At 40.5% G+C, this 21,057-nt stretch overlaps 1 protein-coding gene across 1 annotated transcript; it reads right to left on the bottom strand.

The window, feature by feature from the left end:
- Positions 1–16,661: 16,661 nt before the first annotated feature.
- Positions 16,662–19,302, bottom strand: LOC137616072 (piggyBac transposable element-derived protein 3-like). Its single transcript, XM_068345746.1, has 2 exons — positions 19,178–19,302; positions 16,662–18,493 (listed from the first exon to the last, which is right to left on the bottom strand). Exon 2 carries the CDS (start codon positions 18,459–18,461, stop codon positions 16,854–16,856), a length of 1,608 nt encoding a protein of 535 aa, XP_068201847.1. The 5' UTR covers positions 18,462–18,493; positions 19,178–19,302; the 3' UTR covers positions 16,662–16,853.
- Between the last annotated feature and the right edge of the window lie 1,755 nt (positions 19,303–21,057).

Raw genomic sequence — 21,057 nt, 5'->3', positions numbered from 1 at the left:
TTTTCTTTAATTCCATTGCAGTTCTCTCTAGGCTAGTATTCTGAAGGGTTGCAGTCCTTAACGGCCATATCTTGATCTAATCAACAGTTGACAGTTGGGTTCCACTTGGGAATCGTAATTTAATTAGAAACAAGAGCAACCAAAGATTTCTTACCTCCGTCAAAGGTTAATGAAAACGGATTTTGAGCGAAGCGAAAAATCTATTTTTGGGTGAGATAGCCATGTCGCCCTGATGGAGGTCCCTTTAAAGAAGCTTCTTAGGGTATATTTGACTACAGTGATATTCCCAGAGAATTTTACCTTAAGGTATCCAGAATTCTAACTGCTGGCGCGAATATCCCTAACTTATACTATTAGGGATATCGCATAATATCAGAGGACGTATTCTTGACACGCCACATAGCAATCTTCACCCCGAATAGCGTTTACGCTTCGAGAGGGAAAGTGGCAAGAAACGAAAGGGGAGCCGTTATTAAGGCACCACTCCTTACTGTTTTGAGTACCTAGATGACGTCATATCCGACCGCCATCTTTATCCCTTGTAGCGTTAAGCGAGATGCTACAGATACAGTACTTTCGGGAGGGATTCATCCAACCCTTTTTATAAAAAGGAGGGTGGGTCCATCAGGACGACATGGCTATCTCACCCAAAAATAGATTTTTCACTTCGCTCAAAATCCGTTTTTTGGGCTCAGGCCATGTCGTCCTGATGGAAGTTTACCAGAGCATTAATGTATCTGTGGATTTTCTATTAGTGCCTAAACCTCAAGACAGACTTTCCTTGGTCATTTAGATGTAGAGACGTATGATGTTACCGTTATACACCATTTCAACTAATCATGAACTATGTTAGTGCTTCCTGACCCCTACAGGGAAGAGTCATGCCAGACTCTGGTAAAAGTCTCGAGGATTGCATATTTCGTATGAACAATCTAGCAAACAAACACGTATACTGGTCTCACCATATACCGTTTTAAACAGAGTTTGTATTTGGAAAGGAACAAATGTATGTATTAACTACCGACACCTCCCTGGGTCTACTGGGCTAGCTGTATGCAAAGACAGACAGCTTTGAATGCACGTAGAAACAATTGTTTGTATAAGTCAGTATTACAATCAAGGTATACTAAGTCAGTCGTAATTAAAGACTGACAATCCTGATGTATACACACACAGAGAGGGTTTGTTTACCTGTTGAAACAAATATATATATATATTCTCTTATATATATGCAAAAATAAAAGGTTGATCAATAAATGCTCAAACACGTTTTTATATATTCTGAATTTTGGGGCGAATAAGACGCAAAATTCAATTATAATTTTATTGATAATCAATAAAACATGAAGTTGATTTGCATTTTATAGTACAGTATAAAATGTTATTGGGAAAAAAATGATTTAAAAGCATAAATAAAGAAGTAATATCAGAAATACTTGTTTCATCTGAAAAGAAACACTTAAAGCCATGTAGAGAAGAATATTTTTGTAAATTTTCTTATTTAAATTTCAGTCATTACAGTCTGTTCACACTTGCGTAACATTACGCATGGCACACATGTTATTCTTTTTATGCTTCTTTCACCTTTTACAATTGGAACAGTCCACAGTGTCACCCTGGTGACACTTCACTTAACATGTTGCTCCGTAGGGAGTCAGCATGTACACCCTTCACATAACAGTCCCAAATAATTCACTGTTCCTCGCAGTATTTAAGCAGCAGGTTTTAGCACACTACCTGCCGCCACCACAAACCGTTTGATCTCTTGCACTTGCTTTGCATAGAGTTTGAAAAACACCCTGGATGACTTCCATCCAGTATACGAGCGAAGGCTTTTAAAATCCATATTTTGGAAAAAATTCAGAGATGAAGCAATCTTTCTTGGATCATGACCTGCGGGTGTGCTGTCCGGATCCGCTCTGCGAATGAAGTAGGTGATCTTCACCCTCAGTTGTTTCAGAGACAAATTAGAACCTGAAGTTTCTCCCTTAAAGAGCTGTCCTCCCCTAAAGTCTGAAGTCCTACGAAGATAGACCTTTAGGCACTCTACTGGACATAGAGATACATATTCCTTCAGAGGGCAGATTCTCCAGGGACCCCACCTTTTGGCGGGTAGCTCATTTTTAACGAGAAACGTTGGGTCAGGAAAAAGTTTCAGTTCTCTCCTTTCCGTGAGCTGAATATGGCCCTCATCTCTCGAAAGGGCCACTATTTCGCTAACTCTGGCTCCCGAGGCTAATGCAAATAGGAATATGACTTTTTGGGTCAAATCTTTTAGAGAGCAATCTTCATTGTTCAGATTTGATGCCAAATCACTTCACTTCACTTCACTTCCACTCCCAGGTAGGCTTTCAGCCTGTCAGTGGAATCAGTTGTCTTCTCCACTCAATTCTGTTTTCAAAAATTCCATCTCTTCTCAGCTGTTCAATTGTTGGCATGTTGTTCTTTGTCAGAATCTCTTCAATTCCATCCCTCCAGCGTTTACGTGGTCTACCTCATGATCTCCCACCAGGCGTCCAGTCCCATCTCTTCCTTGCAATTCTATTTCCATCCATTCTCATTAAATGTCCCAGCCATCTCAGCTGTCCCTTCTCAATCTTGTTCAACATAGGAGATACCCCAACCATCCTTCTAAAATCTACATTTCTTATTCTATCTCTTCTTGTTTTGTGCATTATTGTTCTCAGGGTTTTCATCTCTGAAGCTTGGACTCTGCTCCTGTCTTTGATTGTCATTGTCCAGCTCTCTGATCCATATGTCATTATTGGTGTTAGTAATCCTTTAAATATGGTTTTCTTTACTTCTATAGGTACGTATGCATCTCTCATAATTGGATAGAGTGCTCTAGAGCATTTATTGTATTTCTTTATTTGTTCAGTAATTTCTTCTTTGTTCTTGTAGCCGTTGTCTGTAAACATACACCCTGGGTGGCGGATGGGGGAACCCCTAGGAATTAAACTCTCTTAGGGCTGCTCTGAGTATGTTGAATAAGGAGCCGTGGACCAAACGACTGAGGTGCTGACAGTATATTCAGCAATAGGTTAGGACAGGCCTAGCAGCCGCTAACTGAATCTTTAACGCTCGAGAAACTCAAGGATCAGTTGATGCCAAATGAAGAACCATATCCAAGGACCACGAAATGGGCCTTGGAGGTGCTGCAGGCCTAAGCCTAGCACAGGCCTTAGGGATCTTGTTAAAAATTTCATTAGAGAAATCTACCTGGAAGGCATACATCAAGGGTCTAGTCAAGGCAGATTTACAAGTAGGTATCGTGTTGGCTGCTAATCCTTGTTCATGAAGATGAATGAAGAATGATAGACAGAAATCTGTTGAGATTTCTTTTGGCTTCTTTGCCTTGACAAAGGCAACCCATTTCTTCCAGGACGACTCATATTGTCTTCTGGTAGATTTAGACTTATATTCTTCTAAGAAATTTATACTCTCTCTCGAAATCCCAAACCTTTTCTTGACTGCTAAGGAGAGAAAATCATGAGATGAAGGGTTCGGGTTTTCTGTGATGAAGCGAAGACAGTCGACTTCTGCACTTGTTGAATTAGAACTGGGTCCGGCAACTGGACCAGCTTCAGTCGCAGTTCCAATATTAGAGGAAACCATATGCTGTTCGGCCACTTGTGAGCCACTATAGCTGCTGTTCCCCGAAAGGATCTCAGTTTGTTGAGGACTTTCAACAGAAATTTGGGTGGAGGGAAGAGATAAATCCTGGACTATCTGTTCCAATCTAGGGACATCGCGTCCACAGCTTCCGGTAGAGGGTCCTCGTATGGGGCCACGTAATGAAGTAGCTTCTTGTTGCCGCTCGTCGCGAAGAGGTCAATTTGCAGTTCTAGGACTTGACGTAAGATGAAGGAGAATGATCCTGCGTCTAGGGACCATTCTGACTCTATTGGGGTAAGCCTGGATAGAGCGTCCGCCGTCACATTGCGGAACCCTTAGCGGTGAACTGCTGATAAGTGCCATCTCTTCTTTTCTGCTAAACAGAAGATGGCCAACATCACTTGGTTGATCTGGGCCGATCTCGAGCCTTTTCGATTTAGACATCTCATTATCACTTTGCTGTCTAGAACCAGTCTTATATGAGTTGAGCAGTGAGGATTCAGTTTCTTTGGAGTTAGAAAAACTGCCATGGCTTCCAGAATGTTGATAGGGAAGGTCTTGAATAGAGAGGACCAAGTCCCTTGGACTTTCCGATGGTGAGAGTGACCTCCCCATCCTTCCTTGGAGGCGTCCGTGTGAATGATAACTGAAGGTGGAGGTGGTTGTAAGAGCACAGATTTCCTTAGGTGCTTGGCCTCCGACCACGGCTTGAGAAGTGATCGCAGACGAGTTGATATTGGTCTTTTTAGATCTCTTCGAGCGTTTGATGTATATCTTCTCCAGACTCCTGTTGCATCCTTTAATTGTGCTCTTAGCACTGGGTCTGTCACTGATGCGAACTGAAGGGAGCCCAGCACTCTCTCCTGTTCGCGTCTTGATATCCGATCGGATTTTAGAAGTCTCTTGACAGATTCCGCTATCTCTCTCCTTTTCTTTGCTGGAATGGAGAGTTTTTGTGACTGTAAGTTCCAATGAATTCCGAGCCATTGAAACTTTTGAGCTGGAGAAAGTCGAGACTTTTTGGCATTGATCTTGAATCCCAGATGTTCCAGGAACTGGATCACTGTCTTGGAGGCTTGCATGCATTTTGTTTCGGATGCTGCCCACACCAGCCTATCGTCCAGGTAGGTCACTACCTGAACTCCCTTTAGGCATAATTGATGAACGACTGCGTTTGCAAGCTTCGTGAAGATCCTTGGGGCTATGCTTAGACCGAAGGGCATAGCTCTGAAGACATTGTTTCTGCTGGAGCTTGAATCCTAGGTAGGAGAAAATTTGGCGATTGATTGGGTTATGCCAATAGGTGTCTGCCATGTCTATGGAGACTGTGTATGCCTTCTTGGGCAACAGGGTCCTTATGTGTTGAAGGGTTAACATCCTGAACTTGTAGTTTACTATGAACTTGTTGAGTGGCGACAAGTCCAGAGTGACTCTGAGTTTGTCTGAGTCCTTCTTTGGAACACAAAATAGCCTTCCTTGGAATTTGATGGACTTTGCCCTTTTTATTACTTTCTTGTCCAAGAGTTCTTGGACATATTCTTCCAGAACGGGGGTTGAGTGTTGGAAGAATTGAGGGAAAGATGGTGGAGCTACGTTCCAGCTCCAACCCAGTCCGTTCTTGATTAAGCTGTGGGCCCAGGGATCGAAGGTCCAGCGATCCCGGAAAGAGAATAGTCTCCCTCCTACCGGAAGCATCTCACTTGGATTGGTGACCAGAGGACTTGCTTCCTTGGCCGCGTCCACCTTTATTACCTCTGCATTTTGAGGGACGTCTAGAGGAGCCTCAGTCTAAATGAACCTCTAGCTTTCGACTGAAAGGTAGTAGACTGCCTCTCAAAAGCTGGGGTAAAGCTGGCGACTGTGTCGTCATTTGCTGGGGTACCAACTGGTATGTAGTAGGTGGTTGTGCCACCACTTGGGGCACCGCGGCCATGGGAAGTTGTTGTCTAAGGGGGCGAGAGGGCGCCCTTGGCCTCTTTGTTTTCCTCTTCGGTTGGGGACCCTCATCCGGGGAAGACTTCCTCTTCATTGACAAGCCCCACTTCTGGAGAAGGTTCCTATTCTCCGTGGCAGCTTTGCTAACTACTTCCTTGACCGCTTCGTTTGGGAAGAGGTCCTTTCCCCAGATACTGGACGATATCAGCTTCCTCGGTTCGTGTCTCACCGCAGCCTAGGCGAACACGAACTCTCTGCAAGCTCTTCTGGCTTTGATAAAGCCATACAGGTCCTTCGTAACCGTTACCAGATGAGTTTTGGCAGCAACCATAAACATATCTGGATTCTGGGGATCGCTTGCCATTGTCTCTAGAGGCGGCAAGTCTTTCTTTAGTCTCCTGCTCCCTGCGCAGGAGAAAATCTGAAAACTTGTGGAGGTCCTCATTGAACTGGCATCCGGCAATATCAGCCTCTAACTTCCCGACTGAGAAAGTAAAATGTACATCCTTCCAGTCCTTCTGGTCTAAAGGTAAAGCTAGGGACAAGGTTTCCCTGCTTCGATCGCTTTTAAAGCAGCCTTGTATCCTTTTTCCATATAGGGGAAGGCCCGGGAAGATGAAGCAAGAAAGGAGGGATGCTTCTTACTCAGAGCTGGCACCTTTGAGTTAGTGAAGGCCCTCTCCTTCAAGGTGCTCGTTAGCAAAGCCTGTGCTTTGGCATGGTCAATGATTATGACCTCTTTTGGCTCTGTCTCCTCCTTTGAAGCAGGCTCTGCTTTCAGACAGACGGACGAAGCAGTCTGGGTAAGCCCCGAAGCTGGGCCAGAATTCCACATCTTCGACAGGGACTGAACCCAGCTTCTCAGAAATGTAGATTTTTCCCGCCGTCATTGGCATGTACTCAGCATGCCTCCACGGGTTCACATCCGAGAACGGAGGAAGATCCTTAACGTTAAGTTTCTTCTGAACCGTATGGGATGCTGCTAGTTGGCGCATCTCCAACCTTAACGCAGCCTCCTTCTCAGCATTCTACTTCTGAATCTGCTGCACCATCGTCATAATCGACGACAAGGTCGCCCCTATGTCGACCGATGGGGGAGCAGATGACGTCGAGGGAACAGGTTCTGGGGCAGGAACTGATGAGAGTGAAACTGTTTCGGCCTCTTCTTCCTTAGATTCAGGAGCCACGGTCGACTCCTCTTCCTGACCTTCTGCAAGAAGGTCCTTTTCAGTGCCCTCTGACACTTCTGACATCTTATCATCAAGCTGGATTTCTTTCATTGCGTCCGAGACATTAGACTCTACTGGAATCTGGCCGCAGGGGATCTCTGGGTGAGGCTGAGGGATAATCGCATCTTTAGATGTCCTAGGGAAAAGATAGGCCCGCATCTTCTCATTTGGAAGGTAAGGCCCCTGGTGTTCTTCTGAAAACCGTGGACCAATTTATGCAGCTTCTCCCTTGCAGCATCCCTTGACTCCGCTGACGAAGGGTCTTCGAAAGCCTGAGTAACTAAATCCTTACAGATATTACATACCTGTGGGTTCCAATATTTCAGAGCCCCCTTGGTAACTGCACAGCGTGCATGCGTCCTGCACATCTCATGGCCGCAGAAGTTCTTGCTGCAGACATTGCAGAACATACTCCCACACTTGGGTTGGTCCTACTGTAAAGAGAGGAAAATACAATGAGTATACGGTGAATAATCTTACAAGATTAAGTATACAATATATTGTCTTTGCATGTAGCTTAGGATAGATAAGCTAGAAACGAAAAAAGAAAGACACATACATGTGCTTCCTGCCCAACCGATTATTGTGATCTCCCTCAAAATTAAAACTATGGGTAATTCCGTGCTAGAAAACCACTGGAAGATTTCTGTCCTATAAGGATAGTAAAAAGTAACTTAACACCAGCTTCCAGACGTTTTGATATTTGGGACTGATATCAGTGATCACTAATTAGGTTATAGAAAGAACTTACTTTCTTTATATCATATGGTCTCAACAATAGGCTGCGCATGACAACACAGAGTATGTTGGAAAAACGTTTTCTGTTTGCAGTATGATCTATATTGCAATTATACTGGCTACTGTATAATCATATACTGTAATACCCGCTGGCATATGCTGGCAGGCTAGTACCTGGGTACAGTTCAGAAGACATATTGCCTTCTGGAATAATTGGGGAGAGTTTGCCTGGTGCCGGTGGGTCACCGGCCGCCGGAGGGTCGCCGGCTGCCGGCAGTCTATGCCAGCTGGCGAATATAGGTATTATCTCCAGCGGTTGGCAGCCTATCTGGCTGCCGGCAGCTAGTCATAGCTGCCGGCAGGTTAGGACCCAGAGGTACTACCCAGTAGAGAGAGAGAGAAAGCATGGATCGAAGGATTGAATAAGAACTCTGTCTTACAACTTACAACCTTCTATCCAGATAGCTGCCGGCAGGTTAGGACCCAGAGGTACTACCCAGTAGAGAGAGAGAGAAAGCATGGATCGAAGGATTGAATAAGAACTCTGCCTTACAACCTTCTATCCAGAAAGAGGGTTCAAATGGAATGGGAGAACGTATCATCCAGGCTTCCACCCATCCATAACATTGCCGGTCCCTGCCGGTAAAGTTTATGGATGGCAGTCCAAGAGAGGGCTGAAGAACACTCAAAAGCTAGGGGACTTTTGCCGGCAGCCGGCACAGCCGAGCTACAGACAGAAAACCCGAGCCAGTCCCACAATCTGCCAGCAATCGGGTCGATTGTAGGACGATAGCCAAGAGTTTGCAATGGGTAGGCCATCACTAAAGGACAGAATGGGGAGTGGTGAGGGTCCCATAAGGTGTGGAAGGTGCCGGCAGTGTAGCCTGTCCTACCTCACCTAACTAAACTCTGTTCTAGTATAGAGCCATTCCATGTGGCTAGAGAATTCTATTCTCGTGCCTAGAGTCAGCTTAATACAGGAAAGGGGTTGGCGGCACTCTCGCCACTACCTCTTATCCATAAGGAACAGTGTTCTAGTGCCGGTGTCTCCTAAGCAGTAGAAGAAATTCTATTTTTCAGCCTAGGGTCTGCCGGAACAGGACTAGTCTGCTAGGCCACAGGGAGAAGGTATCATGTCATGCAAGACCTTCAGGTGTACCCTAGGGAGGTCAAGCCTCCTATGTCGGTAACCTAACCTAAGAGGGGAATACTATCCACCCTACTAATCAATTACTGACCACAGACTAAATACTCTGAGGTTCTGACCAAACCCATAAACCTGCATCTGCAGTTACCGGGAAAGGACAGAAAACCCTAGCCTAGTTCTACCTGAATGCAAATCTTGGTATCACTGACTAGGGTTAAGCCTAGGCTAACTCAGAGGGAAAGAGAGATTGCTCTTACAAGAGCAAACAGGGACATGTATGAAAGTATACTAAAACCACTAGACTAGTAGCCTAGAGGCAGTGAGAATTGATTACCTAAGTCACCGAAACTCTCTCGTATACTATCTTGGAAGTGGAAATTATGCATTTGTATATATCTGACATGCATAAAATTTTTGCCTAAAGCTTCATTAAAATATAACACTAGGAAAGTTTATTATATCATGCAGGAATTACTAAAACTGAACCCCTAGGCTAGGAAGCCTAGCATCAATAGGTTCGGTTACCCAAATCGCCGAAGCTAAAAATAATACTATCGGCATAATATAAAGCATTCCTAGCAATGAAGACTAAATAGCTAAAGATATTAAAGCTATTAAGGCCGGGAAGGTCTTTCTGGCTAACTAAATGACTCATGCATTACGAATGACAGCGTCCATGATGCCTCCGGCTAGGCAGCAGCTCTTGCAACGTTAATTTAACTTTAATTCATATTAAAACAAGGCAAGAGCTTACATTTATACAATATAAAGATCAATACTCAACTTTCCAGAGGCAGATGAGGCTGGAGAAAGTATGATAAATCTGAGATTCTTCCAAAATAGTGAGAGAACACAGGAAAATCACCGAGCAATGTCGCTACAAAATAAGGAATAAAGATGGCGGTCGGATATGACGTCGTCTAGGTACTCAAAACAGTAAGGAGTGGTGCCTTAATAACGGCTCCCCTTTCGTTTCTTGCCACTTTCCCTCTCGAAGCGTAAACGCTATTCGGGGTGAAGATTGCTATGTGGCGTGTCAAGAATACGTCCTCTGATATTATGCGATATCCCTAATAGTATTAGTTAGGGATATTCGCGCAAGGAGTTAGAATTCTGGATACCTTAAGGTAAAATTCTCTGGGAATATCACTGTAGTCAAATATACCCTAGGAAGCTACTTTAAAGGAACTTCCATCAGGACGACATGATCTGAGCCCAAAAATCGTCTATGGCCTAAGATTTATCTGTGGTAGAAATTTCGTCAAAATCCGTCAATTTGTTTTGACATTTACGTTACAATGGCAAAAAAAGGCAAATCTGGATCTAGAATCCGGATCATTTCCAAAATTTAATGGGGTCGTCTATGACCTAAGATCTGTCTGTGGTGAAAATTTCGTAAAAATTTTCGAGTAGTTTTGACAATATCTTTAAAATGGTGAAAAATGCCAATCCGGATGCAGAACATCACCAAAATTCAATGGAGTCGTCCATGACGTAAGATCTATCTGTCGTGAAAATTTTGTCAAAATCCGTCAAGTCATTTTGATGTAATCCTGTCCATGGACACGCAGACAAATAAATGAATGAATAGAAAAGCAAACCAGAATCCGGATCCGGATCTGGATCATCGCCAAATATTTAATGGGGTCGTTCTTGACATAAGACATATCTGTGGTTAGAATTTACGTAAAAATTCGTCGAGTAGTTTTGGTGTTATTTTCAAAATGGGGAAAAATGCAAATCAGGATCAAGAATCTGGATCCGCATCATCTGCAAAATTTAATGGGGTCGTCCATGAACCAAGTCTATCTATTATGAAAATTTGCAGAGGATGGTTAGAGTTATGATAAATCTTATGCAACATGCATAAAGAATTAACTGAACGACGATATCAGAGTTTAATATTTCGATCAGGAATAAGAAATTTATTAGACCATAAGTTCTTGTTTAACAAATTAAGATTAGATTAAGCAGCTGAAGACCAGCCAGGAGAACAGTATTCGGAAAAAAAGTTAGAATCAAAGAATTAAAACACTTCTTCAGAATGGATTGATCACCAAAATTCTTAAAACACTTTCTTTATAAGCTATTTTTTTGTGCAATTGAAGAAGAGACAAGACAGACCGAATATGTTTCTCAAAAGTAAATTTGCTATAAAGAATCACACTTCAAATTTGAAAAAGAGACATATAGAGAGAGTTCAAGAAACATTATCTATACTGAGATTTGGATGCTGAGGAGCCACTGTCCTCGATCTATTGACAATTATACTTTGAGTTTCGTTAGGGTTTAACTTCATGCTCCATAATTTGCACTTTGCACTAATTTTAGCTTGATCTCTATTAAGGGATTCAGTAACCTCGGATATTCATACAGGAGATGGAATTGAAGCAAAGAGAGTAGCATCATCTGCACATGCTATGGATTTATGTTCTAGACCAAACAGTATACTATCATGTGTATATAGTATGAAAAATAATAGACCAAGAACACTACCTTAACAAAACACTAAATATCACATTCCTATAACCACTATGATGCCCATCAACAGCAATTCTTTTTAATCTATTACTCAAAAATTCAATAATGGTGTTAAGAAAATAACCACATTCTCACGGCCATTTGATTTTGTAAACAAGGGCCTCATGATTAACACGGTTAAATGTGGCACTAAAATCAAGGTTAATCATACAAACTTCCTAACCACACTCACGTATTGATGAATAAAGAAACTCGTCCAATCTTATGATGGTAAAGGTAAATCCACTTTCCCAAAGGCAATTACTCATTCATTAAATCCTTCGGTTTAATTTTCAGGGGCAAAATGTTCTTAGACCGATTTAACTATTTGTTTTTGTCGTGTAATGTGTTTGATAAAATGGAATATGTATGTATTTCTTGATGGTTACCCGTAATTCCTTGTTTAATTATTATGTTTACTAAAAGGCAAAAATATAAAAGTAGGAACTGATTAGCAATCTTAGAGACTTTAAGAAACGAAGAGGAGACAATTAACGAAGAATGGCATGATATTAAGAACATATATCAGGCAGTTGGTAGTGAAGTTTTGGGACATTCATTTACAAGGAGAAAGCCTTGGATATGAAATGATACTTGGGATACTATAATAAGGAGACTAAGGCAGGAATTGATTGTTGAAAGTTTTCGAGGAAGTAATGAAAATTACAAGGTAGAGCATGCTAAGTATTCCAGTTTTGATAGTGAGGTCAAACAAAAAGTCAGGAATGACTGGAGAGAATATTTAGACAGGAAAACAGATGAGGCTGACAAAGCATGGCATGGCTTTGGTGCAATAATTGGTCATAGATTTATTTATGAAAAATCGACTGGGGCAAAGAAGAAGAAGCCCATACCCATCAAAAAGAGAGCTGGATCTGTTATAACAACATGATGAAGAAAGGCAACGTTGGATGGAACACTTTACGAGGTTATGAATAGGAGTATGAAGGGAATAATTCGATTGATATACTTGAAGCTGAGGAAGACCTTGATGTGCCCATGAATGAATTCAGTGTGTTTGAAATCGAAGCTAATGTTAAAAAAAAAAAAAACTCAAGAGATGGAAAGGCCCTCGATACGATGACATAACTAATCAGATGATAATAAACAGAGGAGCAAGACTGATAAAAGTTGTCCCACCTTGAGAAAGGATCACCCCTATACTAATCGATTTGCACTGGCTGCCGATTAAGGCGAGAATTGAATTTAAAATATGTACAATAACCCACCAAGTTATCAGAACCGGCCGTCCAAAATACTTAAGAGAATTGCTACATATTGCGCAGCCAACAAATCGTGTCGACACGAGAATAGTTACAGATGGCTTCAAACTATTAGAACCTAGATTTATGTCTACTTTAGGCTCTAGAGCCTTTAAATATGCGGCCCCGAGACTATATAATAAGCTCCCACAAAACATTCGAATGACTGAAGACATTAAGGCTTTCAAGAGGAAACTGAAGACTCTTATTTCATGAGTCTTTTGACAGTGGCGATTTAACAGTAAATGAACAATACGCGATATGAAACGTTAAATACTCTGAACGAACAAGGTAAAACGACAGTGGAGGTCCTGTAGAGAGTGGGGTTCCCCTGCTGTATAGGACCGGAAAAGCAGCCATTAAAGTAAGTAAAGTAAGTAAATTAAGATATTGGCCGAAAATAAGGTGATTCCCAGAATACTTATAAGATTGTATTATAGAATTTGGCGTGAAGAGGCAAAACTTGATGAATGGGAGCTTGGAGTGTTGGTGAAATTTGGCGAAAAAAGGGGATCTGATTAATTGCAATAATTACAGAGGCATCACACTTCCGTCAGATGTCATGAAAATATATAGTATGCTTATTCTAAAGAGACTAGAGAGAAAGATCGATGAAAAGCTGAGAGATGAACAAGCAGGATTTCGAAAATGTAGAAGTTGTACTGACCAAATTTTCATTTCAAGACATGTTGTACAGTAATGAGTAGAATATAGAAATAAACTTTTGATGGCATTTGTGGACTATGAAAAAGCCTTAGATAGTGCACACTGGCGAATTTTGTGGGGAGACCTGCGTCATTATGAAGTTCCTGGTAAGTATTTAAATTTGTTTTGTTCTACTCGTAAGCATAGCAAGTGCAAAGTTAATATTAATGGAGTCCTATCAAATAAATTTCCAGTGAACATTGGAGTACTCCAAGGGAATGTGTTGTCACCTATGGTGCTAATCATCCTCGTGGATTATGAAATACATAGAATAGTTGAGGATGGTGGAGAAAGATTGGACTGGATTGATAAAAAGAAATTAGCTGATCTAGAGTATGCTGATGACGCTATCTTTATTAGCAGAACACCACAGGATTTGCAACTTATGTTTACCAGAATGTATGAAATATCAAGAGGTTGGGCTCAAGATAAATAAGAGAAAGACACAGATGAATACAACATAATATGCAATGGAAGATGAAATATCATTGGAAGGAGGAAGGATTAATGAGGTATAATCATTTTAATATCAAGAAACTTTAATCTCTAATACAGGGTCTATAGAATTGGAATTTAATGAAAGATTGCGAAAAGCAAATCAGACAATGGCTAGGTTAGGTAATTTTTGGAAATCAAATAGCCTGAAATTACATATAAAAATCAGGCTATATATCAGTTTAGTGAGATCTGTGTTACTGTATGGACATGAGTCGTTGTATGAAAATGAAACAATATCCAAAAGATTTTTTAGATTTGAGGATAAAGCCCTCTGAAGAATATTGAGAGTTAAATGGCAGGAAAGGAATAAAAATGAAACTATAAGAGAGATTACTCAAGAATCATTTGTGAATGGGATCTTGGCGAGGGATAGATGGAGATGGTTTGGACACGCTCTTCCCACTCCTCAAGAGAGATTAGTTCACAAAACTTTTAACTGGGCTCTATAAGGCACTAGAAGAGTTGGAAGACCTAGTCCAACATAGCTGAAGACTATGAAGCGTGAAATAGGAGATGGAAAAGGGAGAAGTATTGATCTAAAAGCTCAAGATATAGACGACTGGCGAAATCTAACCGAGGCCATTTGCGTTAATAGGTGTAAGAGATGATGATGATATATACATAATGTATATATATACACTAGATATAAATATATATATATATATATATATATATATATATATATATACACAATACATATATATATATATATATATATATATATATATATATAAATATATATATACATATACGTATATATATGTATATACAATATATATATATATATATATATATATATATATATATATATATATATATATATATATATATATATATATATATATATATATATATATATATATATATATATATATATATATGTATATATATATATATATATATATATATATATATATCTATATATATGTATATATATATATGTCACATTTTTACGTGTTTTTCATATTCAAATAAGCCATATATATTTTTGATATATTAATGTCTGGATTCTCTTAACAACCTCGGGATCACAGACCCAGGCGAAATCTCACAAAGACAAGAGCTTGGCTCCGGCCGGGAATCGAACCCTGGTCGGCAAGCTTATATAGACAGTGACTTAACCCACTTGGCCACGAACAAAGATCTTTGTTCGTGGCCAAGTGGGTTAAGTCACTGTCTATATAAGCTTGCCGACCAGGGTTCGATTCCCGGCCGGAGCCAAGCTCTTGTCTTTGTGAGATTTCGCCTGGGTCTGTGATCCCGAGGTTGTTAAGAGAATCCAGACATTAATATATCAAAAATATATATGGCTTATTTGAATATATATACATATATATATATTGTATATATATCTCAGAACTCTATAAGAAATACCTAACTTCTGTAACCCGATATATATGAATTTCCAACCCGGAAACCCGGCTTTTCGTAAGGGAGAATTTCCATGTAAACAATATGAGAACATTTAATCACTTGCAACAAAGGGAGGAGGAGATGTACGTATCGTTGGAATCCGAATGTGTGTGGGATGCTGGTATGTACAGGACCCAATAACATTCTAATTAGGGCATGTAGTTGAACTTGGTCGTGTGGTTATCTACTGCATACAAATCCCAGTGTTTCACTTACTTTATAAATTGAAGAGAATTGTCGTTTTGAATGTTTTTTTTTTTTTTATCAAATTTGAATCTGTCACTCAATTTTATCTCATATTAGTTTTCTCAAACTAAGCAAAAAACCCCATTACTAAATATATGTTTAATCTTGCCGTAATTATTACAGCTTCAATTATCGTGTGTTGTGGTTTACGGCAATGGTTAGTCGCATTATTAAGGGTATTTATAAGAAAAACTTACTTGTTATATTGCTATTTTGATTGTTACTTGGTATATAATTATTCACATTAAGATACAAAGTTCATAGGACATTTTTTTTTTTTTTTTGAGAGAGAGAGAGAGAGAGAGAGAGAGAGAGAGAGAGAGAGAGAGAGAGAGAGAGAGAGAGAGAGAGAGATTAATCTGCATAATTCAATTAAGCATCTAGCAATAACAGACGAGTACGCCAACTAGTAAACTTTAGATCTCCGGCTGAGTGTGTGTATGGTTTTTTTTTTTTTTTTTTTTTTTTTTTTTTTTTTTTTTTTTTTTAAACTATATCTAATATTTCCTGACCCCGGAACTAGAGAGCACCTTCTCCGTTTGGAAATATGTGCCACGTAGGTGCCAATCTAATGTTTGCCCCAAGTATACATTAATAGAACAAACTAGTATGATGCCAAAATAGGTCAAATCCTGCCTAAGACTATCTTGATAACTTTCAAAATATCCCAACGTGAACTTTTCATATCTGGTTACAGACCTTTGTAAAATCTAATTATTCCTCCAATAAAAATGTACTTAGTTCCCCTATGATGAATGACATTTGTTTTTGTATTACCTTTTCACCGTACGAGTTACAGGAACATGCAATTTCATAATAAACAAATATTTAACCTGACCTTGGTGACTGTCACAGGTGTTGGTTAATTGAAAAAAGAGAGGAAGAGTGTTTACTTTGTTGCAGTCCAAGATCAGTAGACTTACTGTAGAATGCCACCCTATATGAATTTGGGTAAAAAATATTGAGAGCTTCAACTATTTGATCATGATAGTCTGGGACTTAGATTTTAGGATTTGGGGTTTTCTATTTTAACCCTTTAAGGTCCACCCTAGGTTTTATGGGAAACTTTAAAAATTCCTTTTAGTATGTTGTAGTATTAGAAAATACAAGACCTTTTTATTCTTGTGTACTTTTAAAAAATTTTCCAAATTACCGAAATAATTGCATGCAATGAAGTATCCCATTTGGGTACCTTGGGCGAGTTTACGCGGACCACGCTCATCCCATATGGGATCTATTGGACCATAACGGCACAGATTTTGAAGTTTCGCCCAACAGTTTTTTTTATAGTTCTAATGTATAACAGAAAGTTTTTTTATAGTGCCAATGTATAACAGAAACACATATATGGCTTAACAATTTAATTAAATAAGAAATACGTTATAAATACAAGAAAATACAATATTCAATAAATACAAAAATACTATAAAAATACAAAAATACTCTGAAAATGCAAAAAATATAATAAACCTTACTCATCATTGATAAAATAGAAACATTATAAAACTTACTTTAAAATCTATTGAAAAAGAGCAAAAACAAAAATTACTTGGAAATCTTATGAAACAAAGCAAAACAATTACGATTTTCAGTGAGGCAAAGGGCCACCTTGCACTCCTCACACATCCAGCGAGACCTGTGGATGTGGCCTGCAGTTGAACAGAACTTGCAGGTCTGCCTCATGGTGACATGCTTTGGCATGTGTAGGGCAGTGGCATCCTGGCGTGACTCTATACTTGGCAAAACTGCCCGTTGGCCCCTATTGGGCAAAGGGACATCCCTGGTGCCAAGAGAATTTCTAGTAATCCTGAAGTTTGATGTCTTGAAACTTCTCAGCCAATTGGAGATATCCAGTCGGAAGTCCTTGAGGGGCTTTGGGTTCGTCTGCAAAGCCAAGCAATCCCTCTTGTACAGAATCCAAGCGTTGCAGATGATCAGGTCCAGGAGGTAAGCAAAGAGCCTCATGTAGTACCTCTTTGCTCTGAAGGGGGTCTTGTAGAGGTGTGTCAACATGTCACTTTTGTCGATGCCACCCATGCGGTTGTTGTACATCTGGATGGCAGATGGACAAGGAATGGGAACCTTCTTCTTCTGTGCCCTGTCGTACCGCTCCACTGTTCCCATGGGGTTGACACCGACATCAGTGGACAAGATTGTCACGACGCTGTTGTTCTTCCATCTTGCAACGAGGATGCCATCAGAAGAGACGTAGTCCAGTGTGCCCCTTTGCGTCGTCTTCTTGCTCATCTCCTTCACAGACTTCAGGGGAGGATGTCCAACTCGGTTTTCCCTGGCAGTTCCCACATACCGGCATCCATACTTCGATCTCAGGTACTTAGCCAACCCTATACTGGTGAAGTAGTTGTCTGCATACACTGCTGCGTGACTTGGGTCCTTGATGGTCTTAACAAGGGAGACAACAAACTTGGAAGTGACAGACATGGCATTCTCCTCTTCAGACAGCTGAGTAGGGTGGCTCACAAAGGTTGTCTCCCCTTGGTACATAAGAATATCATGCACAAATCCATCCACGCTGGAGCGGCAGAACAACTTGTAGCCCCACTTGTCAGGCTTCTTGGCTACATACTGGCGAAGGTTACCAGCCCTTGTGCCCTTGTAGGCAACCATCACTTCATCAATGGAATGGATAGGAGTCTCGGGAACTTTCAGGAACTCTCTGGTGACCTTGCTGAAGGGGACTCTCACCTTGAAGAACCGATCTTGGGAGCCTGCTGCCTGGTCATTGTCGTTGAAGTGAAGTGATGATCGAATGGCCTTGAAGCGGTTCCTGGACATGAAGTCTGCAACCTGAGGAATCCTGGTCTTCACGGCCCAGAAGTCGATGATGCTAGGGAGAGGAACCAGGCCCATGTATATGATGAGGCCAAGGAAAACCATGACATCCTCTTCTGATATGTGGAAGTTACTGCCTACATCCTTCTGTCTTGAGTACAGGTTGGACTGGAAAACGATGTGATCCCTCAATTCAGCTGTGAAGAACTGAGAGAAATACTCATAAGGTTCCCTCAAGAAGTCCGGCTGTGGATGAATGAAGTCGGGCAGGGGTTGGATGTCAATGTCGTCCTTCTTCCATTCACCAACACGAGGCCTCTTAGGGTTAACCTCACCTTCACCTTCCTCTTCCACAGGCATCTCCTGAGGGACAACAACATTGACCCTGCGACCTGAAACAAGAATAAATAAGTGAAACAGTAAATGAACCGTGTGTGCTGGTGTGTGTGCATGCATGTGTGTGCATGTGTATGTCAGTGAGTATGCATGTGTGTGCATGTGTATGTCAGTGAGTATGAATGTGTGTGCATGTGTATGTCAGTGAGTATGCATGTGTGTGCTTGTGTATGTCAGTGAGTATGCATGTGTGTGGTTGTGTATGTCAGTGAGTATGCATGTGTGTGCTTGTGAATGTCAGTGAGTATGCATGTGTGTGCATGTGTATGTCAGTGAGTATGCATGTGTGTGGTTGTGTATGTCAGTGAGTATGCATGTGTGTGCTTGTGTATGTCAGTGAGTATGCATGTGTGTGCATGTGTATGTCAGTGAGTATGAATGTGTGTGCATGTGTATGTCAGTGAGTATGCATGTGTGTGCATGTGTATGTCAGTGAGTATGCAAGTACACAAATAAGTTTAAAAAATACTTATTGTTTACAAAAATTTAAAGAGCAACACAATGAAAACAAATTTAAAGAGCAACCATTGTAACAACTAGGCTTTTAAATTTTTTTTTTAAACAAATCTCTCTCTCTCTCTCTCTATCTCCATCTCCATCTCCATCTCCATCTCTCTCTCTCTCTCTCTCTCTCTCTCTCTCTCTCTCTCTCTCTCTCTCTCTCTCTCTCTCATACTAACCTCTAGCATTGGGAGGGTCAAAAGCATCCTCCAGAGTAAGGCCTTCGTCGTCAGGAACGTACGAAGGGTCATCGTCATCACTGTCGACATCCAAAGGGCTCACGTCGACATCACTTCCTTCAGCATCGTCAGGGGCAACCCATGGTGTACGTTCCTGAGTCTCCAATGCAGTGTTGCGATGCCCATAAAACGTATGGCCACGAAACTGCAAAAAAAAAAAAAAAATTAAAATCATGTAATGAAAAAAATGTAACTGCCTAACAAAAAAGTAATTTAATCCCTTGTAAGGTAATATTTTGAATGCACATGAGCCTAACATATCTAAATCATCACTATTATTTCTACAAATATGGTCAAAACTATTCACAAATGTCTCAGACAATCACTAAAATAAATTGCAAAAACGATGTGCGTCGTAACCTAGTGCGCGGTAGAACCGTTACGGTCCAATAGATCCCATATTGGATGAGCGTGGTCCGCCTAAACTCGACCGAGGTAGCCCATGCGGGATCTATACTTTTTCCGATAGTCACTATGACACGTCAGTAACACTACAGCCATTGAAACCCACATCAAAAGGTAAACATATCACTCGGCTTCACTATCCTACAGTCACTGTGTACTTACCATGATTACGAAGGTCGGGGGGGGGGGGGGGAAACGTGGACGTTACTGCGACGCGTCTTGACACTTTTGCGGCTGGAGCACAAGTGAGGTGTCTTTGGAAGGAGCTACAGACTTGGCGAGAAGGGCAGACGGCTTCTGATTGGCTGATTCGAAGAGCAGAGGCGTGTCTCTATGAGTTGCCAAAGTGTCAATTTCAGACAGGCATAAACATGTTCACCACGACTACCCAAAAGTAGCTGTTTTAAAGATCCCGTTTGGGCTATTTGGTCCTTAAAGGGTTAAAGGAAGGCGATAAGAAACACTGAAAATTTTAGTGTATCAAGGGCAAATGTCTTGAAGCTTAGCAATATCTGCTTTATAAGGATATATTTCCATCCTCAATAATGTATGTAGGAGATTAGCGTGTAGACTCCGAAGGAGAATTAAGTACTTTGAAATTTCGCAAATAATACGGTTCCATGTAAATTCCACCCCGAAATTCCCCCCCACGACACTTTCACGAAATTTTCTCCCCACCAATTTTCACCCCGCCAAATATGCAAAATGAAACTTAGAATACCTAAGCTAAGAATTTTTTTTTCATATAACTTTTTTTTTCATTTTTTAAAAAATGAAACTTTCTCATAATTTGTTACTCAAAATAACCAACTGGGTGTTTAAAGTGAAAGTCACACAACTTAAACTTTTGTTTTCCATTTCAAGGTTTTTTATTGTTAGATGTTGGTTTACCTAACTATAAACATAAATATGTGTATATTATATCCATTAACTAACGAAATGAAAATGCAAAATTTTTATTTAAGTATAGCAATAAAATATTTAGTATAAGACATACAAGTTTAATAAACAAAAGTACAGAATAAAAGGATTGCTTGATGCAAAAAACTTGAAGGAATGTAGTTTAAAAGCAAATCTAGTCAAAAAAATTTAAACCCTCTTCTTTTTTATAATTTTCCACCAACGTTTTAAGCCTTTTATCATTAACCTTGTATTTTTTCTTCCGTTTTGCAGAGTCCTCACACCTAAAATGGGCAATTTTCGCCTGTGCCATTGCTTCCTCCTTGGCCAAAGCTCCCCATAATTTCCATAAATTAGGGTGTACTGAATTTACAGAGGACTGAATAGCATTGTGGTACCCTTCAACGGCATTGTTAGATCTGGGGATATTATCTAAGATTCTTTCTCTCACATTCCAGATCTTGATGGGGAAGAGAGGCTCACTTCTTCTCTGTGACGAGAACCCCTACCACGAT

Source organism: Palaemon carinicauda, chromosome 22 (assembly GCF_036898095.1).
Source record: "Palaemon carinicauda isolate YSFRI2023 chromosome 22, ASM3689809v2, whole genome shotgun sequence".
NCBI lineage: Eukaryota > Metazoa > Arthropoda > Malacostraca > Decapoda > Palaemonidae > Palaemon > Palaemon carinicauda.
Note: the sequence above shows the minus strand (reverse complement) of the source record. Positions and strands in the feature narration are given on the sequence as shown.